Source organism: Lissotriton vulgaris, chromosome 3_1 (assembly GCF_964263255.1).
Source record: "Lissotriton vulgaris chromosome 3_1, aLisVul1.2, whole genome shotgun sequence".
Classification (NCBI taxonomy): domain Eukaryota; kingdom Metazoa; phylum Chordata; class Amphibia; order Caudata; family Salamandridae; genus Lissotriton; species Lissotriton vulgaris.
In genome coordinates this window covers 953049207-953074783 of record NC_141689.1, presented here as the reverse complement: position 1 = coordinate 953074783, position 25577 = coordinate 953049207, and the positions used below count along the sequence as shown (strand labels likewise).

General features: G+C 44.9%; 1 protein-coding gene across 2 annotated transcripts in view; it reads right to left on the bottom strand.

Annotated features, from left to right (window-relative positions):
* GKAP1 (G kinase anchoring protein 1) overlaps positions 1 to 25577 on the bottom strand; it is an 863343-nt gene that overhangs the window by 201327 nt on the left and 636439 nt on the right. For both annotated transcript variants that reach the window (XM_086961315.1, XM_086961316.1), the window contains exon 8: positions 14317 to 14418. In XM_086961315.1, coding sequence (XP_086817441.1) covers positions 14317 to 14418 — 102 coding nt within the window. The remainder of the gene's footprint in view (positions 1 to 14316; positions 14419 to 25577) is intronic.

Here is a 25577-nt window from a genome sequence, read left to right as displayed (position 1 = left end):
TGGTTGAATGTCTTTTAAAACTTTGATTTTTTCAAAAAAACTTTCAGAGCTTCTCCGCGGCTTCCAGGCCCAACGTAGGAAAAAGGAATCTGAAGATGGCGACTACACACAGGAAGTTCTCGGGTGCCATCTGACATCACTTAGGGGATGGACATACCAACAAATGGTGGTCAATGATGCCCACTGCAGAGGGAAAAAAATGACAATTCCAGACCCCACTACTAGATGGCGGAATGATGCCCAGCATGTGTATCCAGAGAAGGATTCATGCAGCAAAACATGCATACTTCAGATCTAAAGTTTTGCACATCACAGATGACATAAGTCTATAATTGGCTTCAGAGTGTCATCCTTTTTTACAATCAGAATAGCAGATGAAAAATATTCCTCTGACTGTAGAACATGTTCCATTGACCCATTGGTAACTAAAGGCATTATTTAATTAAGGCCATGTCTCATCTTGGGAGATGAATTAGTGATATCTGCTCTAACTAATGGAGACACCATCACTGACAGTTAAGGGTACCCACTGATCTTAGGTGATCTACGACCACTGGTTTGGAAAACACGCCAGGAGTCCCCAACAGGTGTTGAATTGGTCAGGGGGCGTAGGGGCACAAAGTCACTGTTTAGAAGGAAGAAGTCCTATATTTTGAGGGTCTCTGGATCTGCGTCTTGAATTGCCCCAAAAAGTGTCTTATTCTTGTATTTCTGAGGTGGTTGAAACTGTTGTTCAGCCTGCTGTTTAGGCCACTGCAACTGACATTGTTGTTTTAGTCCTGTCACAAGACATGTTTGCGTCCTTTCCTAATAATGGTGAAGACGTTGCAAAACACTGTTGATTTTACAGTCTCAATAACTTCTTCAATCTTTTCCCACAACTCATCCACCCTGGGGGTCAAAAAAATAACCTCCATCCAAGCGCATATTCTGTTGTGAATGTATCTAGGACCCTAATTAAATATTCCAGATTTATGCCCTTATGTGGTTATAACAAATCATATCCTTATAAAGGCATAAGAATCATATCCATATTTGGTAATAGCCAATGCAGTCCAAATACGGCAAGGCTACTTCCTTAGACTCCTAGAAAGTACAACGCGTTCTTTAAACAAACCAAACCTCCAGCAGCCCGGGAATTCCCCATGCTTTTGTTTTGATTTGTCCTAGAACTCCTGCGAGTCCGAAAGAACTGCCAGTTCTTAGTGACAGTTCGTTAGTGATGTCTTATGTCCAACCTTAAGTCAAACTCGGCACCCTCCATGTATAAATATACCAGCATTTGCCTTAAGCAACACACGGTGGTTTGGAGCAGAGCGGCTATCTACTTAACCAAAGCCCAGCTGAGGCGAGTGCCGAAGGAAGCCGTCCCTCCCATTTGACGCACTGAGAAAGACGCTGTCTTTTCTCCTGCCGAGAAAATCCAGCTCCAGTGTTTCCAGTCACCCGGGCGGGTTACTGGGAGATCGAGTCCTGAGAACGAGATACAAGACCTCCTTCATTCTAAAACCAAGGTACGGAGCTGATTAGACCCTTAGAGAATTCTTGATTCAGATTCTTGGCAAAACTAACTTAAACTAAAAATGCAACTCCCTTACTCCTTCCCACGTACTAGGCTTAGGTTAGGTACACTGGGGTATGCCTAATTTAAAAGCACCAGTTGAGTACGTTTAGTCAAACTTTTATCTTTGTATGTATTGTATATATTTTATCTGTTTTAAGTATCATATGGCTCAGAAACCATATCAATGCTTTTACAGTATTATTTCATAATACTCCTTTTACTGTACGCACTTTACTTTATGATAAGTATTGCAATTGTGGCAATTCACTTCTCTTGCATGAGAAAGAAGACTGCTCAATAAATAACACCTTTTATTGAAAACGCCCGTCTCTCTATTTCCCTGCACTCTGGTGAAACTAAGTATGCACGATTGACTGAGTGAAATAGCTATCTATTGTTTTCACACGACTCTGGAGATAGTCTCCTTATTCTGGAGGGAGCAAAGTTGTCATGTTTATGCGGTTGTCAGAAACTAATCCCTTCTTGTCTAATCAGGGAAGTTAACTCCTCCCTGTTCATTCGAGAAAGTTTCTAGTGACCTCTGGGCTAGCTGGCATACCTAATTAAGTCTAACATATTCAGTAGAGACCTAGTCGACCTCAGTACTACGTCTAAACTACCGTTTATGTTATTCCAATGCGCAGAGCCTATTGGGAATATAGGAACTACACTACAATTCAAGAGATGAAGATGCACTTCTGAAACAAATGTGCAAATTCTTATCCAGGCACGTTGCCAGAGAAGCTGGCTTGTGTTTACCAATTTGCAAGCCGTAGAGTGGGTATCAACTACACATCGAATACACCCTTTCGCTGGTGTCTATCATATTTGTTTAGCAAAATGAATGAGCAATTCTCTAGTTCTGTATCTGATGCATCCTTCAGGCCAACTGAGTCCAAACTCTAACTCTCCCTGTCTGGAGGAGGTCCACAAACTGTAATCTGGGTGAAAGCTTCTAGCCTGATTACATGAAGGAACATAAGAACAAGTTATTTACCTCTTGCAGCACGCCTTCTGGTGGATACTTTAACAGCAGAAACCTCACCTTTAGAATATCCTCAAGTGCCAGATTGGATCACGGAAACTCTTCAGCAGTGCTCCGGTGTATCTATAGATGGCACACTGTGGCTCCGCAGTGACTCCATACTGCTTCAGAAGTGACAGAGCAGAGATGTATTTAAGCACCATCCCTGCACACTGATGTCCCTTCCATGCCCTCAGACATGCGTAGAGAAATTGTTTGAGATAGAGTGCCAATTCCTAACTTGGATCTTTTTAGATGGATAAGAAATCAAATTCACAGAACCTGAAAGGTGGGAGGGCAGTGAGGAATCTGTGGTTAGAGTACACCCCCCCCCCCCCAAAAAAAAAGCGTTGCTAAAAGTAAGTGACACCCTTCTCATGGCCTCATCTAACTGCAAACACCTCACTTTAGAATAGAAACCACAACATTACCTTGAAAAGGTAGAGAGTCCTGGTTGTGGACTCTAACCAAAGATTCCTGCAGAACAAAGTAAGCAAAGTGACATTTCTGTTGGGCCTAACCAGTGTATACACCATTACCCCATGTTGCAGCATGGCAGATGTCTAGAATAGGTAACCCCTCTCTCAACAAGGCCAGTTTAGCAACCTTGGCCATGGTATAATGAGAATGCAGGCCTTTATGTGACTGTTTCTTGGCATGTGTGCAGCAGATATTAACACAAAAGGCTATCCACCTCAACAGAATCCTCTTCTGCATCGCCTTTCCATTATTTGCACTGGAAAGTGCCACAAGGTCAAAGGGATCACAATAAATTGAAAGTGTTCCTCGCCCACCATGGGTCGTAGGTAATGCCTATAATTTTGCAGAACAGGTATAGGTTAGTACAAGTTCTGCAAGTCGGGGTCGCCATCCAGCCTCTCAGGTCTAGAGCTGACCGGATCGGAGTCAAAGTGAGCATTTTGAACCTGTACTACCCCAGAAAACCCTTCAGTGGGGGGGGGGGGGAGGGGGGAGGGGGGTGGGGGGAGGAGGATCCTTAATAGGCCGCCATCTTTCTTTAGTAGAAGGAGTCCAGTTTGCATTTAATGGTAGCGTTGAACAAAAAAAGGCTGAACTTTCCGCATCAGAATTGAAGATGCTTCCTCCAGAAGTGGGAGGAGGGTGGACTGCAGAGGAAATGAAGGGCAGGGCATATAGCTCCTTTGAACATTCTGAGAAAATACTGTATTCTGCCCCCAATCGGCCAGGCATGTGCCTGAAAGGGCAAACCAAAGCGACTTGGTGGTTCGGTCACTAGTGGTGAAAGAATTAAGGACTGCTTTCCATGCTGGATGGGATGGTTTCTGTCAATGTGACATCCCAGGCATAGAAAGAATTGGTTTGGTTGCTGCAGAACTAGCAAGTGCCCTCTACAGGCATGCCCCCTGCAATAACCTCTGAATTTCCTGAACTGGTGGAGAAATTGCTTGGCCAGCATCAATAGACCCATGGATCTTTCTGTGGTGCGAATGTCCATGAATTCTTCTAGCGCTGAATCAGTCTTTTCTCCAAATAGCCTGGAGACGACCAAAAGCATGTCAATTAAGGATGCTGCATCCTGGCTGCGTTGTTGCCTATATTTTGGGCTAGTGATGCCCTGAGGTCCTCCGGAACAGTTTGCAAAATATACCTGGCCATGTCCCATGTGGAACCGGGCCCGGAAGAGCTTCACTCGTCTGTTACCTCTGAAGACGCCGCACACGGCTTGCTATTTAATCTATTTTGCAACCGCATCAGGTTTTCTGGCAAATGAATTGACTTTGGGGAGATTGCGAACACTCTCTGACTCTGAACTTGGAACCGCATCAGGTTACCTGTCAAAAGAATTGACCTTGCACTCTGTTTAACCACAGAAGGTCCGAAATTTTGGTGAAGAACCCCGAGTGATTTCCGAGCCCAACTTAGACGCATATTCCTTTTAAATATATATATTAGGACTTTCACCGCTTCTGGACGCACTCAAACCAGTGCTACTAGTGGAAGGCTCGGCTGGGTCGGAATTATCACCAGCTAAGCGACCTTCTGATGTTGATACGGCCATCTAGCCCTGAGGAATCGCGAAGGCGATGAAACACGTGTCGGCTGGCTGTACTCTTCATTAAAGACTCCAAGATTTACTCATCTTGGGGAACTTTGCTCACTTCTGTCATATTGGTGTTCTGGAATGTGCTTGTATATTGTCATTGTACAAAACGTCGTTACTTTACAGAGTGCTTTGGCAAACGGTTTACTTGATAGGAGTAGTTCTTTACTCACAAGAGTGGTTTGGGTTTGTCCACTCGCCGTATAGCACCTGGAGATTTTATGTTATTTTGAAACTATATGCGTATGAACTGGCAGTGCGCCCTTTTACTGATGCAAAAACCTTCGTTCTTCTAGTGCATCTCTGCATTGGCCCTCTTTTTGCACTCTTCTGGAAAGTGCTGCATGAGGGACCCCATCTCGTTCCATTGTTGATGTCCGTACCTGTTCAAGAGGGCATTGGGGTTAAGAATCCTCCATTGAGTTGCTGTCCCCCTTTCATTTTCCTTCTCACTAGGTAAAGTAATATACTTTTCTTTTCAGGATGAGGACGTGTGGATGTATGAGCATGGATCCTCTTTCGGTCTGTTGCAACAATTATGGAGTCTGCAGAAGTGTTCCCCAGGAGGTGCTTAGGGTCTGAGTAGATGGTGTGTATTTTGTCTCTATTCTGGATGTTACAGCCCTTGCAGTGGCTGGTTCCTGAAGGTCTCCTTCCATTTGTCCAATATGTTGGGGAGCAGGGGTAAATGTAGGTTCGCTTTGTGGGAGAGCATTAGGTTGCCAGAAGAAAGCATGAATCTCCTTTTTCCTCTTTTAACTGTACCTCATATGTCTCAGCAGCCATTTTCATGAGGCTGTTGTAGAGGGATATGTCATCTGGTGGAGATGGCCTCAAAGGGTAGTTATCCACTCCTTCTGGGGACTGCCTTTAAGATTGTGTTACAATTATTCATTTATTAGACCCTGTAACTCCTTCGACCTCCTCAAGTTCGCAGAACTCTTCCGGCTCCTCTTCATGAGGTTCTGAAGTAGCAGAGGCCTCCAAACCATACTGGTCATCTTCAGTCTCGGTCGACGTCGAAGGCTTAGCAGGAATACGGAATTCCTTCAAGGAGTCATTGAACTCCTCCTTCCTTTGCAGGAGTGCTGTCATTTCAGCCTTGAGACTTCTTTTCTTGTGTTCGACGTCAAGCATCGGCGACAGCCTCTGCTTCTGCGTCCACAGGTCTAACGTCTCCTTGCTGTTCTCTCTCGCTTCCTCTATTGCAGATGGTATCATGGAAGCTTTCGCCAGTGTCTTGCCTCCATCGATATTCTTCAGTCAAGATTGGTGTGTCTCTTTGTGGTTCAACTGTCCTTCCATCAACGAGTGTTTTGAAGCCAAGGATGCATTGTTGGACTTATTGTCCAAGGGCTTGGGATCTTAGTGCGTCAGAGGTTCAATTACCTTCGGCTTCTTCTGTCTGGCGTCCTGCCGGCCGAATTGGTCTCAACATCTGATTCTTCTCAATGAGCTGAATAAACTTCAACATTTTCATCCTTGTCACTGGATAGGCATAGGTCTTTCAACAAAACGTGTGTCCTTTGAGTGCTGGCCATGGTGGTGTTCCAGCCTCTGTCATTGACATACTTTTACAGTCTTAGGTACAAACTAAGCGCAGGCCTTGCAGTCCCCTTCTCAGATCTTTTGGGAGACCGATTGCAGACCCTGTGGGACGCCCTCTTGATGAACGTATGGTGGCAGAATTTAAAGGGGGTTTTCCTAGGACACCTTACCTGCCTTCATTACCAGACTACCTGGTTAGTACAGTCGGGGTCCCTGGTCAGGAGAAAAAGAGAAGGATCCCCTTCTCTCTTATCGTTCCTCTTGCGGGCTTCGGGAATTTGGTTGAATGTCTTTTAAAACTTTGATTTTTTCAAAAAAACTTTCAGAGCTTCTCCGCGGCTTCCAGGCCCAACGTAGGAAAAAGGAATCTGAAGATGGCGACTACACACAGGAAGTTCTCGGGTGCCATCTGACATCACTTAGGGGATGGACATACCAACAAATGGTGGTCAATGATGCCCACTGCAGAGGGAAAAAAATGACAATTCCAGACCCCACTACTAGATGGCGGAATGATGCCCAGCATGTGTATCCAGAGAAGGATTCATGCAGCAAAACATGCATACTTCAGATCTAAAGTTTTGCACATCACAGATGACATAAGTCTATAATTGGCTTCAGAGTGTCATCCTTTTTTACAATCAGAATAGCAGATGAAAAATATTCCTCTGACTGTAGAACATGTTCCATTGACCCATTGGTAACTAAAGGCATTATTTAATTAAGGCCATGTCTCATCTTGGGAGATGAATTAGTGATATCTGCTCTAACTAATGGAGACACCATCACTGACAGTTAAGGGTACCCACTGATCTTAGGTGATCTACGACCACTGGTTTGGAAAACACGCCAGGAGTCCCCAACAGGTGTTGAATTGGTCAGGGGGCGTAGGGGCACAAAGTCACTGTTTAGAAGGAAGAAGTCCTATATTTTGAGGGTCTCTGGATCTGCGTCTTGAATTGCCCCAAAAAGTGTCTTATTCTTGTATTTCTGAGGTGGTTGAAACTGTTGTTCAGCCTGCTGTTTAGGCCACTGCAACTGACATTGTTGTTTTAGTCCTGTCACAAGACATGTTTGCGTCCTTTCCTAATAATGGTGAAGACGTTGCAAAACACTGTTGATTTTACAGTCTCAATAACTTCTTCAATCTTTTCCCACAACTCATCCACCCTGGGGGTCAAAAAAATAACCTCCATCCAAGCGCATATTCTGTTGTGAATGTATCTAGGACCCTAATTAAATATTCCAGATTTATGCCCTTATGTGGTTATAACAAATCATATCCTTATAAAGGCATAAGAATCATATCCATATTTGGTAATAGCCAATGCAGTCCAAATACGGCAAGGCTACTTCCTTAGACTCCTAGAAAGTACAACGCGTTCTTTAAACAAACCAAACCTCCAGCAGCCCGGGAATTCCCCATGCTTTTGTTTTGATTTGTCCTAGAACTCCTGCGAGTCCGAAAGAACTGCCAGTTCTTAGTGACAGTTCGTTAGTGATGTCTTATGTCCAACCTTAAGTCAAACTCGGCACCCTCCATGTATAAATATACCAGCATTTGCCTTAAGCAACACACGGTGGTTTGGAGCAGAGCGGCTATCTACTTAACCAAAGCCCAGCTGAGGCGAGTGCCGAAGGAAGCCGTCCCTCCCATTTGACGCACTGAGAAAGACGCTGTCTTTTCTCCTGCCGAGAAAATCCAGCTCCAGTGTTTCCAGTCACCCGGGCGGGTTACTGGGAGATCGAGTCCTGAGAACGAGATACAAGACCTCCTTCATTCTAAAACCAAGGTACGGAGCTGATTAGACCCTTAGAGAATTCTTGATTCAGATTCTTGGCAAAACTAACTTAAACTAAAAATGCAACTCCCTTACTCCTTCCCACGTACTAGGCTTAGGTTAGGTACACTGGGGTATGCCTAATTTAAAAGCACCAGTTGAGTACGTTTAGTCAAACTTTTATCTTTGTATGTATTGTATATATTTTATCTGTTTTAAGTATCATATGGCTCAGAAACCATATCAATGCTTTTACAGTATTATTTCATAATACTCCTTTTACTGTACGCACTTTACTTTATGATAAGTATTGCAATTGTGGCAATTCACTTCTCTTGCATGAGAAAGAAGACTGCTCAATAAATAACACCTTTTATTGAAAACGCCCGTCTCTCTATTTCCCTGCACTCTGGTGAAACTAAGTATGCACGATTGACTGAGTGAAATAGCTATCTATTGTTTTCACACGACTCTGGAGATAGTCTCCTTATTCTGGAGGGAGCAAAGTTGTCATGTTTATGCGGTTGTCAGAAACTAATCCCTTCTTGTCTAATCAGGGAAGTTAACTCCTCCCTGTTCATTCGAGAAAGTTTCTAGTGACCTCTGGGCTAGCTGGCATACCTAATTAAGTCTAACATATTCAGTAGAGACCTAGTCGACCTCAGTACTACGTCTAAACTACCGTTTATGTTATTCCAATGCGCAGAGCCTATTGGGAATATAGGAACTACACTACAATTCAAGAGATGAAGATGCACTTCTGAAACAAATGTGCAAATTCTTATCCAGGCACGTTGCCAGAGAAGCTGGCTTGTGTTTACCAATTTGCAAGCCGTAGAGTGGGTATCAACTACACATCGAATACACCCTTTCGCTGGTGTCTATCATATTTGTTTAGCAAAATGAATGAGCAATTCTCTAGTTCTGTATCTGATGCATCCTTCAGGCCAACTGAGTCCAAACTCTAACTCTCCCTGTCTGGAGGAGGTCCACAAACTGTAATCTGGGTGAAAGCTTCTAGCCTGATTACATGAAGGAACATAAGAACAAGTTATTTACCTCTTGCAGCACGCCTTCTGGTGGATACTTTAACAGCAGAAACCTCACCTTTAGAATATCCTCAAGTGCCAGATTGGATCACGGAAACTCTTCAGCAGTGCTCCGGTGTATCTATAGATGGCACACTGTGGCTCCGCAGTGACTCCATACTGCTTCAGAAGTGACAGAGCAGAGATGTATTTAAGCACCATCCCTGCACACTGATGTCCCTTCCATGCCCTCAGACATGCGTAGAGAAATTGTTTGAGATAGAGTGCCAATTCCTAACTTGGATCTTTTTAGATGGATAAGAAATCAAATTCACAGAACCTGAAAGGTGGGAGGGCAGTGAGGAATCTGTGGTTAGAGTACCCCCCCCCCCCCAAAAAAAAAAGCGTTGCTAAAAGTAAGTGACACCCTTCTCATGGCCTCATCTAACTGCAAACACCTCACTTTAGAATAGAAACCACAACATTACCTTGAAAAGGTAGAGAGTCCTGGTTGTGGACTCTAACCAAAGATTCCTGCAGAACAAAGTAAGCAAAGTGACATTTCTGTTGGGCCTAACCAGTGTATACACCATTACCCCATGTTGCAGCATGGCAGATGTCTAGAATAGGTAACCCCTCTCTCAACAAGGCCAGTTTAGCAACCTTGGCCATGGTATAATGAGAATGCAGGCCTTTATGTGACTGTTTCTTGGCATGTGTGCAGCAGATATTAACACAAAAGGCTATCCACCTCAACAGAATCCTCTTCTGCATCGCCTTTCCATTATTTGCACTGGAAAGTGCCACAAGGTCAAAGGGATCACAATAAATTGAAAGTGTTCCTCGCCCACCATGGGTCGTAGGTAATGCCTATAATTTTGCAGAACAGGTATAGGTTAGTACAAGTTCTGCAAGTCGGGGTCGCCATCCAGCCTCTCAGGTCTAGAGCTGACCGGATCGGAGTCAAAGTGAGCATTTTGAACCTGTACTACCCCAGAAAACCCTTCAGTGGGGGGGGGGGGAGGGGGGAGGGGGGTGGGGGGAGGAGGATCCTTAATAGGCCGCCATCTTTCTTTAGTAGAAGGAGTCCAGTTTGCATTTAATGGTAGCGTTGAACAAAAAAAGGCTGAACTTTCCGCATCAGAATTGAAGATGCTTCCTCCAGAAGTGGGAGGAGGGTGGACTGCAGAGGAAATGAAGGGCAGGGCATATAGCTCCTTTGAACATTCTGAGAAAATACTGTATTCTGCCCCCAATCGGCCAGGCATGTGCCTGAAAGGGCAAACCAAAGCGACTTGGTGGTTCGGTCACTAGTGGTGAAAGAATTAAGGACTGCTTTCCATGCTGGATGGGATGGTTTCTGTCAATGTGACATCCCAGGCATAGAAAGAATTGGTTTGGTTGCTGCAGAACTAGCAAGTGCCCTCTACAGGCATGCCCCCTGCAATAACCTCTGAATTTCCTGAACTGGTGGAGAAATTGCTTGGCCAGCATCAATAGACCCATGGATCTTTCTGTGGTGCGAATGTCCATGAATTCTTCTAGCGCTGAATCAGTCTTTTCTCCAAATAGCCTGGAGACGACCAAAAGCATGTCAATTAAGGATGCTGCATCCTGGCTGCGTTGTTGCCTATATTTTGGGCTAGTGATGCCCTGAGGTCCTCCGGAACAGTTTGCAAAATATACCTGGCCATGTCCCATAGTGCATGGGTATATCCCCCCCCCCCCCCCCCCCCCCAAAACACAGAGGCAAACAGAATGATAAAGATCAGAGTGCTTAGTTGCGGAGGAAAACATTCTCTTTCCAAAAGCATCAATTATTTTCCATTCCCTATCCAAAGGGTTGATTGGAAAGAAATTGAGATTAACCTCACTTCATCCAGCCACATGTTGGCAATATCAGCTCAGATAAAGCTGGGCCTAGTTTAAGAATCTCAGTCAAAACGGCTGCCCTCCCAACCACCACTACAAATGAGGTACTTTCTCCCATTGGTGGCAAAGGTGGCAAGTCTAGCTCCATTTCAGGGGGTTTATTTATTCCACTAGCAGTCCTTAAGTCCATATTCAAAGAATCCTCATTACAATGAGTGGGAAGCAAACTACACTCTTCCTCATCATCAGTGACTTGAGGAACACTGGGTGCCTCTTGCAGTCGGATCGAATCAAAACCAAAAATAGAGTAAATCCTCTGCTGATACCAGGGTAGGAGTAGAGGTACTGGATTGAAATTGGGCTGCATAACCATCAGTTGCACTTTTGTAATTTCATAGTACATCATGCGTCATTGGATCAAGCTGATGTTTGAGGTCAGATCTGCATCAGAATTGAATTATCGATCAGCACCAATACAGAAGAAACTGGTGTGGATTTTGGTGCCAAGGTTGAAATTAGTGCCAGAGTTGGTGCAGGTCCAGTAGCAGGTACCACAGCGATGGTCAGTGTCGAGGAAGGTCCTGCCAGTGGAAATCCAACTTGAGACTACTGAGGCAGCACGCGGCCTCAAGGCATACCAGAGGTAGCCGGAATCTCATCCAAGTACCACTGCATGGCCTCTCTGAAGGCTGCTATTTGCTGTGGGATTGACAATAACTTGGGGAAATTCAGGGCTTGACCGGGCCAATCACTGGATTGGCTCGGACTTAGGATACATGGGGAGAATGAGACCATTATTGTGACCCCTTTGCGCTTTCTTGATAGCTTTGAGTACCGCTTGGCATTCTTATGCTGGTCTCTGGATGGACTTACAGGAGGATTTGACCCGAGTGGATTTTTTGCAGGATAGGTAAGGCCAGACCCGCAACTTGGAGCTGTACCTATGCTTTTACTGAAGCCTATTCTTGAGCTTGGCAAGGGAGCATTCTACGTTTCCATTCCGTATTGCCTTGGGATGCATGAGGGCACACTTGTTGAAAAGACAAGAGCAATGCATGGAGCACAAGCACTACGGACACACCTTTTGTGGGTCTTTGACTGGCATCTGATTACTGCAGTCACTGCATGGACTGAATTGTTTTGTTTTCTGTGGGGACATCTTCCCCTAGCACACTGCATGAATTATGGAGTCATCAAAAAATATCAGTGAAGGTGGGAGCAAAGCTCCAGATCGGTGTCCAAAGGTTCAGAATAAAGGAACGGACGTCATTATGCAGGGTTGGGGGTTACAAGCGGCACCGGTCCATCAATTTCGGCAAAGTATGGAGCCACCATGAAGCAACACAGCACCACTTACTGACACGCAGGAGTATTGAAGTATTCTACGGATCCAGTCTGGAGCCTTGGGAAATTCGACAGGTGATGAATCTACTATACGCATCAGAAATTCTGATACTGCATGGCATATAAAATAAATGGAATATTGAGGTGGCACCTTCAATTTTCTCTCTACTCATAGTGTAATGGACTGAGCCTAGTCTTAACTGGATTTTTAAAACTCTCAGTTATTAACTTCAGAACTCTCTTCAATATATGTATATGGAGATATTGAATGGTTTCTCAGATCTAGTCAGAGGCTCAATGAGGAAGTCATCTCTCTCGTCATCCACCTGCATGGTAACCTCTTGATGAAAAGCTGCCCTGTAACTAAATTTAGGCCAAATCTCACCAAATGATAATGCATTATTGAGATAAGCATCAAAAGCAACCTCCACCGATGCGTAATGGGTCAACTTAATATGTATTCCAAGTATTAGTTGCCATGTGCAGTTGATCTGTTTTTCTTGCTTCAAATTCTGAGGTGGCAAAGGTGAGTGAGTAGTGGGATGCACTGCACAGGAAAACTGTGATAGTCTGACCATCTGTTAGAATTTTTAAAACATTTCTTTTGTTTTTTTTTGCGATTTACCTAGGGATGTCCGCTACTTTTACGATGAGCCACTATACGACCCATTTCTGGATCTAAATGTGTCTACTTCCGTTTTACATCCCCTGTTGTCAGTTCTGTGACAATCAGTGCTCTGTCCCATCATTAGCCTCAAACAAAGCAGAATGGCTTTTACAACTGATTTTTCTTTGACACCAGTGTTCTTATATAGTTTGACTTGTCAATGACATGCAAACCTCTTGTTGAAACTGCTTGAGTTACAGAATTCAAGAGTCTGAACTTCCTCTAGAGCATGAGCCTCTTCCCGGGTTCAAAGATCATCGTGAAACCCACTCTCCTCTTGGGGAAATTTTCAGCTGAGAATTGAAACTCTGTTTGAGATCCACAAATCTGGAGGTAGGACCTCTTTTAAAGGTGGTCATCTCATGGAAAATGATCCTTCTTGAGATTCTAATTCCAGTGCTAGTGTCTGATTCATACATGGAACTTAAAGGCCCCCAGGTGTGATGCTGTTTGAACCCAAAGCTACTGAAATAATTTGTTTTGTGTGTGGCTTCTGTGGGAATTCTTATTCCTGGCAAATATTTTCTGTGGGAGTTTTGCAGCAATGTATTCTCATGAATCATAGCCTTCTGTTTCCCGAAAAGGAGACTGACTACTTATTGTCCCCATCAACTGGCAGGGAGTGAGATGGAGTCCAATTTCCTGTTTCTTGTGCTGTACAGGGAACATGATCAAAGCCATTTGATACAGCCACGTAACCAGAAACATCTAAAGATCAACAATATTACAAATACAAAACTAGGTGGTTGGACAGCACTTAACATCTTTTGACAAGCATAAGGCATCACTGACCAGTTGTGCACAACAAAATCCTAAAGGATCTGTTGGGAGGCAAAACCAAAATTGGAAGGTCACCAAGGATCTCAAGTCAATAAAATGCTTTTGGAGAGTGAATTACACATCCAGTCATGCCAGGAGTTTAGAGTCCCAGAGAACTACTAGCACAAACAAAAGTCAGCTCAATGAATGTGACTTACAAAAATTGGCATAAAAGACCTAGGTGAAAACTCCACAGGTAAGAATTCAAGGGGTGCTACAGGAAGACAGAGGAAAAAAAGGTCCTTCTAACTGGAAAAAACACTCTCACATCTAACTTCAGAAGGACTCAGCGAACAGGCAGCTGAAAGGGGAAATGTGTGCAGTGAACAAGCGCCCTGCTAGGAAAAAGATAATTATTTTCATTGAAAGATGTACTGGTACCTTCATTTCTGCTTGGAAAATCCCAAGTGTCTGCAGACAAGGGGACTGGGTATGGATTTTAATTATAATTTACAGATGGCATCTCTTTCAGTATAATTTCTGCAATTTTTCAAAGTGGAAAAATGCATGTAATTTACAAGACTAAATTCTAACATATTGAAATACTACTAACTGGCACATAGTCCAACAGTGATAAAGGACCTACCTCCCACTGTGTAACAACTTTTTTAAAATGTCTTATTTCTTCATTTTTCTTTTCAAGTTCTTCTTTTAGCTGTTCTGTTTTTCCATCTTTCAAAAAATGTTCCTAGAAAATTAAAAAATATTGTTTAATCATGCCTGGTAACCAGTAATCACAAGAAGCATGTAAGGATATTATTAAGTTTTCCCCGCCTCTGTAACAATGTCACTACTTTGTCTAAGAGTCATTACAGCACCACACATTTACCTTAGGGCATCGACTGATCTAGAACAGACAATATTAGAATAAGCTAGAAACATCCAAACAGCAGTCACATTATGAAAATGACCTCAAAGCGCTAGATTCGTGATTTAACCATTAAAATGTGCATAATTTATGGACAGCATAAAAGAAATACGATCCATAGATGTGATTAGAAGTAAAATATCATCGCTGGAGAGGGAAGCAAAGGTGAGGAATTTTACAGATATGGACAGTGGGCATGCATTACAGAAAAAAAAGAGCAAGTGTCTTTTTCTGCTTGTTGTGCATACACAAACAAGATGTAATATCTTTCTCAAAAATGTAAACAAATGCCCCAAGAGTACTCTAAAGCAGGAGTTTATTAAAATGACCTCTGCACATAACCAGTTGCTAAACTTCATCTTGTACAGAAAAAGAATGGGCTTCCACTTTGCCTACTAGTACATAGGCACAGTGAGGCTAATGAAACAGTACATTTGTAGAGCGCACATACACCAAACGGTTTCTTTGCGCTGTAATGAAACAGTAGCAGTTTGAACTTTAAATTGGGCATGCAGGTGGAGCGAAGCAACATGGTGATTGCGAAGCAACACTGGGAAGGGTGAGGGCAAACAGCAAAATAACATGCGGAAGGGTGGGGAGAGAGAATGGGGCGGAACGCCAAAGAAACACTGTAGGGGACACAAAAGGAACAGAGGTAGAGGGTTGGGGGATGGAAGGGGATTGGACGGGAACAGAAGCAAAATGAGAGTTGGGGGGAAAGCAACAGTGGGTGCAGGTGGAGGGAACCAATGCAGAGAAGCGCATGGGTGAGAGCAAGAGGAAGGAGAATGGGAAAAAGCAGTTGGGAATCGAGGAGCAAAAAGGAGTGCAGGGGGAGAGAAGTACACAAATAGGCCGAAAATACACACACACTATATTGGAGTGATTCACACAAAAGAAACAAGCATTTGCAACGCAGTAGGTCTCGCACTTGTCAAAGTTATAGCTTTTGGCCTTTGTAAATGACAATGTTATTGTTTTGTAATTGTATTTATGTAGTGCTTACTACCCCTGACAAGGCAACAAGTCACTTTTCAGTGAGTAGCTCGATACTCCGCAACCCAAAGAGGATTAGTGATGGATTAGTATAGGGAAATAAGAGGTAGTTTTGAGTAGTGGACACGAGAGTCTGTTAGTTGGATTGAGTAGGATAAAAATGGCAGGAAGCGGGGGGAGAAATAGCAAAAAACAATAACAACAAATACAGTAATCAAGTAACAGCAGCACAAAATCAGCAATACGGCAGTAAGAGAGTAGGCGAAGGGGAGGAAAAAAACAGCGGTAAAGACAACAAATAATAGCAGATACAACAAACAAGCATTGGAAATGCAATAGGTCTCGCAGCATTAGAGTTAGTGCTTTTAGAATTGTTTATGGGTTTTTTTTGGTAAATCTTTAGCATTTTTGTTTCCTGTAGCCAATGCTAAAGAATTACAAATAAAAAACCCCATAAACAATTCTAAAAGCTCTAACTCAAATGCTCCGAGACCTATTGCACTGTGTGAGGGTGAGGGGTTGAGGGTGAGGGTGAGGGTGAGGGTGAGTGAGGGTGAGGGTGGGTGAGGGTGGGTGAGGGTGAGTGAGGGTGGGTGAGGGTGAGTGAGGGTGAGTGAGGGTGAGTGAGGGGTTGAGGGTGAGTGAGGGGTTGAGGGTGAGTGAGGGGTTGAGGGTGAGTGAGGGGTTGAGGGTGAGTGAGGGGTTGAGGGTGAGTGAGGGGTTGAGGGTGAGTGAGAGTGAGGGTGAGTGAGGGTGAGTGAGAGTGAGGGTGAGTGAGGGTGAGTGAGAGTGAGGGTGGGTGAGGGTGAGGGTGAGTGAGGGTGAGGGTGAGTGTGAGTTAGGGTGAGGGGTTGAGGGTGGGTGAGGGTGAGGGGTTGAGGGTGAGTGAGGATGAGTGAGGGTGAGTGAGGGGTTGAGGGTGAGTGAGGGTGAGTGAGGGTGAGTGAGAGTGAGTGAGGGTGAGTGAGGGTGAGTGAGGGTGAGTGAGGGTGAGTGAGGGTGAGGGTGAGTGAGGGGTTGAGGGTGAGGGTGAGTGAGGGGTTGAGGGTGAGGGGTTGAGGGTGAGGGGTTGAGGGTGAGGGGTTGAGGGTGAGTGAGTGAGGGTGAGGGGTTGAGGGTGAGGGGTTGAGGGTGAGGGGTTGAGGGTGAGGGGTTGAGGGTGAGGGGTTGAGGGTGAGGGGTTGAGGGTGAGTGGGTGAGGGGTTGAGGGTGAGTGAGGGTGAGGGGTTGAGGGTGAGGGGTTGAGGGGGAGGGGTTGAGGGTGGGTGAGGGGTTGAGAGTGAGGGTGAGGGTGAGTGAGGGTGAGGGCGAGTGAGGGTGAGGGCGAGTGAGGGTGAGGGGTTGAGGGTGAGGGGTTGAGGGTGAGTGAGGGTGAGGGCGAGTGAGGGTGAGGGGGTGAGGGGTTGAGGGTGAGGGGGTGAGGGTGAGGGGTTGAGGGGTTGAGGGGTTGAGGGTGAGTGAGTGAGGGTGAGTGAGGGTGGGGCACGGGTAAGCAATGCGTATGCTTTCTTTAAATTAGAACACTGCGTTCAACGTTACTTACAAAGTTGCTATCATTTCTTATTACAACAAACACATCATGATGATTATTAACATTTCTTATTACAACCAATATATCATGATGATTAATGTACCCGGAACGTATCTGACAGGTACGTACGCGCACAGCAAAAACATTACTGAAATATGTTATTTAAAAACGTGGTGTAACTATTGCCTAAATCATTGGTACTTGTTGCGTCTGCCTAGGAAGGAGAAAAGAATGAGCCAACATGGGTGGCATAGTACTGGCCAGTGCTAGAAATGGCGAAATAGAAATAGAAGTGCAGGTAACAGCTTGTTTTTTGTAAAGTACAGGTACTCTACAATTAAAATTATTATGATTCTCATGAGAAGTGCAGCTACTCTTTCTCTGAAAATAAAAAAGTAACCGCACTCAGTACCAGACAGACAGTACCCTTTAAAGCAGTGGTACTGGCCACTTAATCTAGCTCAGTTGGTTATAATCCTGGGTGCAGCTGTGTTCACCATCTGAGCTGAACAGCAAGGTACACACGCGCCGCAGTTACAATGAAATAAACCGGCACAAACACGCTTCTCAGAAAATGTCCATTTTTTGCAACTGATTCGGGATTTCTAAAAAAGTAGGCTGAGGCAAGATAGACAAAACGTATGGAAGGAATTGTGTCTGGATTCGAGGAGTGTGTGGTGAAAATATGTTCGAGGTCCGTGCGATTATTATTTAAATAGCTCCCATATTGGCTTGCACATATTGCTTTAAAGAATTAAAGGCCACCTCTTCTCCCCCGCCCCCCGGCCAGCATACAACTTTAAATACAACTTTAAATTCGGCATACACATTTAAATTAAGATTCCAACTTTAAATTCCTTTTCAATAGTTTGTGAGCATTGGTGATAGTAGTTAAACATGCTGAACGTACCTCCATGGTGAGCAGAGCCCCGGATGTCCCTCTCTCTGCCTGCGTTACTCGACTGTGTGGCGCGAGCTCCACTGATGGGCTTTTAAGCTTGTTAGCAGGATGCTCAGAGCTGACATGTGGGTCAGTTTTCCCTTTTTAGCAGGACGGGTCATTATGATTCAGTGCTCGGCTTTTTTTCTTGCTTCTTTTTTTAAGTCATTGACATTTTTCTTTTACGAGGCTCTCAGTCGAGTCTAGTTAAGACTCCCTATTTTGAGGTGAATTTATTTGCCTATTGTTGCCAGAAAGCATAACGAAAAAAACGAAAGAGAAAGCAGGGTAACCTGACCCAGGAGGGGGGAGGAGAAATGCGTCTCGGCCGGAGCAGGGGGCGGAGCAGGGAGAGCGGGCTTTGGAATGTAATTCACACGGCCGGCCGGTCGTGAAACTGAAAGCATGGCCGGCCGGCCGTGAAAGCCTTTGATGCGGCAGGGGAAATGCGAGACGGCGGGAAGGGGAGGGGGCGGAGCGGGTAAACCAAGACGGACGTGCACGCGCTTTTAAGCTCAATGCGCATGCGCATTGAGCTTAAAAGTCACGGGCACTGCAAGGAATCGCCACGATTCCTTGCAAGTTGGGGAAAGAGTGGATAAGTCCCAATACTCTCGCTTGCTCGATGCGCATGCGCATCGACAGGCGAGACCTAATAAAGGAATCAGGTAAAAGCAAAAGAAAATGACACAAAATCAGAGTAATACAGTGGGAAGCGAATGGGCAGTAGGGAGTATATAGCAATGTAACTTGCTTATTATAGCCAGATATTCATTCACCATCTGAAGTAAAAATAAACACTTAAAATGTGTCAACCACTATGGCCATAAAGACTTTTTCTCCTGTAAATATCAGGAAAGGAGCTGCCGGGGACATTAGTGGCATTTTTATAGAGTGTATTTGTTCAGCCAAAACAGAATGTGCTAAATTATAAATACTATACACCTTAATCAATAAAAACACTAATTAAAAATAGAGTAATAATGTCATCAGGTATAAAACAAAAAAACTAAAACATGAATATTGGTCATTGCCATCTGGTAGATTGATCTAAATAACTAGGGAAATTACTTTTCCGTACTTCTATAGCTTTGAAATAACTGCAAAATGTTTATTTATTTAAGAAACTTGAAGCAAGCTTTAAGGAATTGCAGTTGCTGTACAAAAATGTATCGAAGTTAGGAAAATTAAAGTGTTGTCAATTAAGACATGTAAGCGGCTGGGATATATGGAACACTAAATGTATCTGTACACACCAAGTCTGCTGCTCCGAAACCCACGGACGGTGCAATTATAGGTCAGCGCACTGAAACCTGCCATCTGAACACAGTGTCGAATGGGGCCCCCCTGAAGCTCGGGCCCACACGCGCCACAGGGGATGTGGGTGCTATTGTTACAGCACTGGTGCCGGTTGATTTTTACTGCTGTGGGTAAAAGCAGCTCCGTTCTGCTAATCCCTTCTCTGACTTTCCAGAGGTGTCAGAGGCAGGCTGGTGTTCCGAGAGTCACTGTATCCCCGTGTGTGGCTGCACCCTCTACGTCACGGGGCGGAGAAGGGCAGAGAGCGCCCGCGGGGTCCTTGTGCCAACATTGTTCACAGCCTCGAGCCGCCAGCAGCCTGAGGCGGTGTACGAGGCTGGAACAGTTCTAAATTCATTTTAATTAATGTCATGTTAATCACCATCTATGATGGAGATTTGATTACAGCAGGAAAGGGAGAGGGGTCTGAGAAGAAGTCCAAGTGAGGCCGATCAGATGGACCGATAGCAAGGAAAGGCTAAAGAATTGAGGACACTTACTGGGGATACGCTGAGAGCTGTCAGAAATGGAATTTGTATAACACGTACATTTTAAATAAATATGTAGCAGCTTTAATGCGGGGCAATACCGGCCTGCAGGTGGGGGGTACGGAGACGGGCTGTGTACAGAGGTCGGCACAAGGACCCCGCGGGCGTTTTCTGCCCGAGACGCGAGCCATGTTCGAATAGAGCATGCGCAACGATGACACGGAATGATGGTGGGCGCGGTACTACGTCATCGGCCGTAATGTGCGCATGCGTACGCATGCGCAAAACAGGGGGGGGCACTGCCTCACAGGGGGCAGCGGATTATGGAACACCGGCTGGCTCGCTGAGTCACTATTGGTTAGTGAGCGAGTCTGTTACATTTTCTCAACATTTCTTCAGTCAGCATGTTTATTTTTAAATGCATGGTAACAAGAGGGGTAGATAAGATTCTTCTTTTCGCGGCCGCAATTAATTAAGAAGGTAAAAAATATAGAAACTCGGGTGTGTAGGAAAAAAACATTAAAACAACATCAAGGGGAACCTACATGAATGCGTACGGCAGCAAATAATGAAGCACATTCTTTGAAATGGATAATCCCAGACCTGGACATTAGCTTCCCAGTAACCTGGAGTCAGCTCACAGCTCTACACAAGCGCTATATGAAACCATAAAACAACAAACAAGAAAGCGCGGCCGTAATTAATTAAGACCGTAAACAAAAGAAACTCAAGTGGGCGAAAAATAAAAAATGAAAACATCAAGGGGAATCTACATTAATGGTAGGGCAAACCAAATGGAATGAAAGCATCAATAAACAAGTGTGATCCCGAAAGTGAAAGGAGGACCGCGCTGGAGACGGAGTTTGGGGAGCTCTTGTCTTTATGGGTCCATGTGTTTCTAACATGAAGATAAGAAACTGCTCTTCGACAGACGCAAAGCAGGCCACTGAGTCTGGCTCGGAGGCGAAAGGGCGTCTACAGAAAACCCTAATTTCCAATGGCAGGCCACCGTTTATCATAAACGGTGACGCCAGCCAATGGAAATGAAGGGCAGGGCTTAAAGCCCTCTTCAGAAATCACCATCACAAGGGTCTCGCAGAGAGTTGCTGTACAACGCTACACACAAGACCTAAAACGTAGTGAAAGCAGTGTTGCCAGCTAGACAAAGAAACTTAAAGAGTTAACGGTCCATGGGAGGGACAAGCACAAGATTAACAACTGGGAAACAAATATGAAGCAGCCAAATGAGAAGGACCAGGAAAGCCAACTAATCGTATGCAATGGGGGGGGCTCCAGGCCTCCCCAAGTTCATGGTAAGCCACAATATGCCTCCCAACAGACTGCACATACACTGTTTAGTAGGCTTGACCTAAAAAGGGCATTGTTTACAGACGTCTCTAATGTATTTGCAACTAGAGATGGGCATTCTTTCACTTGAATGACAATTGTGTGAAAATATCTTGGTAAGCAAAATCAGCTTTAACATAATGAAAACATTCAGGCTATCACTAATCGTTAATAAAAGTAAATCAAGAATGTATAAGATTAGTGTTGGAGAGTAAGAGGTTTTGAGCTTTTTCACAGGTTAATTTGGATTTAGCACCAAAACAGTAGATGGAACAGTATTGTCATCAAAGATTAGAAATAATGATAGAAGTACTTTATTTTGTTGCACTGACTGAACTTATCATGACAAAGTTGTAATGTTAACTTGATGGAACTGAAAAATATCTAAAATAAATTTATGGAATATTCCTGGTTAAAAAAACAGACTAATTATTGTGGCTCGGAAACAAGTACATGCAAATGTAAGAATTTTAGCTACTGATTCACAAAGACACGGTCTGCTCCTGTAAAACTAATGGACCTATTACTATGTTTGTAGCCATTTCCAACATTTATGGAATTCATACAGAATCGCAAAATTAAAAAGGAAAACGGATTTCCTAAAAAAAACAAAAAAAAACACAAGATGGGTTTGTCCCTTTTTGGGGGTGGGGTGTTGCCAATGCAAGCGTGCAATACCCGCACCACTTTTGTTTGCACCAAAGGCAAAATCCCTGGTGTCAAGTGAACTTTTTACATTTTTCCACTATTGCCCCTTCAGGAGAGGACATATGGCTCGATGACAGGGTAGGCAGCACCCTCGTTTTGTTTTCTTTGAAATACTTGGCGTTAGATGGGCATTCTGTCCCCTGGAGGAGGGGGGGTCAGATTGGGGTGAATACCCTTAGACACTCTGGTGTCTAGTGGGCTTTCTGCCCTTCCCGGGGACCGATCAGGGGAACTTACCCTTCAACACTCCCCAGGGGGGAAGTGGGGGCAGAAAGACTGTCTGACTTCTTGTTGGGGGAAGGGCATTGCCAACCCCAGAAGGGCAATCACCAACTCTATATATTTATATTAAAAAAAAACCTTTCCTGGTGTCTAGTGAGCTTTCTGCCTCCATTCCCCCAGGGGAAGGGCAGATTGGGGTCCCCCTCCACAGAGGGAAGAATCAGTTTAATCATATTCTTTTTAGGAGTGTGGGCGTGGTCATGTCCATAGTGAGCAGCTCCCAACGCAATATTTTTTTTTTTTATTGACCTTGATGCCTAGTGGTCTTTATGTACCCCCCCCTTGGGGTTTTAACCCATCAGACGCCAGGGATGACTATTTGTCCATTGTTTCTGGTGAGTGACCCAATGGGCAAGGGTTGCTCCCCAAAGGGGGCAATATCCTTTTGTTTTCACCCCTACTTTACCCTTGCTCCTCAGAAGCAGATCGGTTGTTTTTGGGCTGATTTGCTCCACCAGTGGGGCGGAAACCAGCTAGGCCTCAGGGATGTCTATATTTTATATTGTATCTGGGGAGCGACGTACTTACCTTCGGTAACTATGTATCTAGTATAGACGATTCCAGCCGCAGATTACTTAATGTAGAATTATCCCCAGGCATGAGACTGGATCCCGAAAATTTTTCTGCCACAGCAGCCCCTGCGCGTCAGTGGGACGGCACCATGTGAATCCGCCCTGACGTCGTCTGTGTCCGTAACGTCAGCGTGGATACATGAGTCCCACCCGGCGCACCTACGTCAGTTTTCTTCGGAGAACTTTTCCGAGCCACAATGCAGAGCCTTCACAACAAAAACTGTGAGAATACGGTAACAGTGTGCGAAAAAAGTAGCTAACAGAAATTGAAGAAACGAATGGTGTGGAACCGCACCATCCAGAATGGTGCCAGGCACTATGGCACCAAAAGTCATGAAAGGAAAGAACCGAGCACAGCTACTGCAAGCAAGCCTGCAAACAATAGGACAGCCTCCCAGGGGCAGGAAGTAAGTGAAAAATTGCACAGCAGACGAAAAAGTCTGCAACCACAGCCCAGAACCGAGAAGGGCATCAAGGCCAGAACGGAAGAGGAATGACAATTCACCCCAGACATCAACAGGGCATCCCCTACAAGAGCTAAGGGTCGAGACCCGGCCAAGGGACCTCAACCTTCAGAACTGCAAAGGGGCCAGAAGTGAAAGCAACAAGAGGAAAAAGAGCAGACCCCACACTGGAGACCAGGGTACAGGGGCGCAGAAGCACCCTTGAAATCATCAACCAAGCACCAGAAGGGAAGAAATGGAGCAAACAACAAGACTAGAATCCCCCTAGGGAGGGAGTAAGAAAAGGCCAAGCAGAAAACCACCCGGAGGCAGGCGAGTGCAGAAGACCAAAGAAGGGTCCTCGCAGAACGGGGAGGCAGGGTGGGTCGTGAAAGAATCTGCTGCTAGATTCCTCTCTACCAGATACATCGTTACCGAAGGTAAGTAACTCGTACATCTGATAGATCCCACTAGCCGCAGATTCCCTAACGTAGAATAGATGCCCTAGCCATACCCAAGAGGGAGGAGGGTCTGTCAGAAGGGAGCAGGGCCCAATAGGGGATGAGTAACAGGGACAGGGAGAACAGCCCAGTCCCCCCAGCCAGAAGGGAACCTCGTCACCACTACAGAACACAGGATCCTGAGGGGGTGCGATATGACGACAAAAAGAGGCAGCACAACCCTCATCAAGCAGGAGGAAGCAGGGACAAGGCGAAGAGAGGCCAGTGCACCCAAGCCCAACCAGTGATCTCTACCAGAGGAGTACCAAGGAAGAAGAGCCACCCACAGACTCCAAGGAGAAGAGGCAGAAAGGCAGGCAAAGCCCTCCACCGGGAAACACACCCAGTGAAGAGGGCAGCTGAGCCTATCACAGCTGGAAGTCAACAGACAAGACAGAAAGGCGCCTCAGCAATGAGGGCAGGCGGGAGAAGAAGAACATGATCTCACAAGATTCCCACAGAACAAGAAGTAGGGTTGCCAGAGCCCACGCCAAGACCCCCAGCCACAGAACAGAAGAGCAGGCGGGTGCAGCCAGCCGCTGGCAAGCGCCACGAATTAAAGGCCTAGACCATATCGGGCTCAGAACAAAAGTGAACTGTGGGAACACCCGCAGTTAAGGGAGTGCACAGCTAATGCGTGTCTTAATTTTTCTACTGGTTCTGCTTACATATACAAGGCCACAGGGGCATTTGATCGCGTAAATTACTTGTTCAGTATTGCAATTGGATGTGTGCTTCAATTTTATCCTGTGACCCGTCTGTGGGTGCATGAAGGTATGGCCCAGAATCACATTACTGCACTGGCCACAGTTGTGGCATTTCGTCATGCCCTTGAATGGTTTAACAGGCTCTTCATGATGAGGTTTTAACATTTCACGTAAATTCTTGGATCTGTGGTGAGCAAACAATGGAGGTTCAGGGAAAAGACTCTGGAAGTCAGGTTCATTCTCAATGATTTCCATTCATGAACCCGAAATGCATTGGGATTTTTGAAAAGAACATTATTGCTAGGCATTCACATGTTTATGTATAATGCTATGTTTTCTTGAAGTATCACTCAAAATCTTATCGTTTTGAATACCCACTGATAATTGGCATGCATATAATGCTTGAAATCATGTACATATAATGTTTTGTTAAAACATGTTGATACTAAACCTGATAACTTGATCAGAACCTTGTTGCCTCTGAGCATTTGTGAATATAGTTTAAATCAGGCCACACCGAGTTTGTTTTGAGACAGTTATCCAATAGCTGTGCACTCCCTTAACTGCGGGTATTCCCACAGTTCACTTTTGTATTTAAGAATGGGAATTTAGAGTCTTATGCCATAGACAGGGAGCAGCACGCAATTCCTTTACATATTTTTAAACTTTTTCAAGAACTTTGCTTAACTTACAATAAGAACCCCTAACAGAGGTGTGCAACTGCACCATTCTTCATTGGGCTCAGAACAAGGGCATGGCCAGAAAATATCGAACGATCCCTAAAAGGGGACCGTGCCGGACAGAATCGAACCCTGAAGAAGGGCGATCATTTAGAATATAAGAGGAGAGACAAGTAGGACGGACCAGGCCGTCAACACAAGAAATTATCCCCTCAGAAACACCAGACAGTGTGGTACTGAGAATTCTGGACCCAGGTGTTCTGTGGTACCGAAGCTCTACACTCGTGTCATAAATACCATCGTATCATGACGATTTTGATACTAGCAGACCGGAAATGATTTAAATACTATACCTAAGAATTTTCGTCCCGGTCGAGTGACGAAATGACCCTGAAAACTGAGTTTTCGTCTTGAACCCTCGGCTTCCACTTTGTGAGCAGCAGCCATTTTGTGATTGCCCTCATAATAGTCAAATAACTAAGGCCG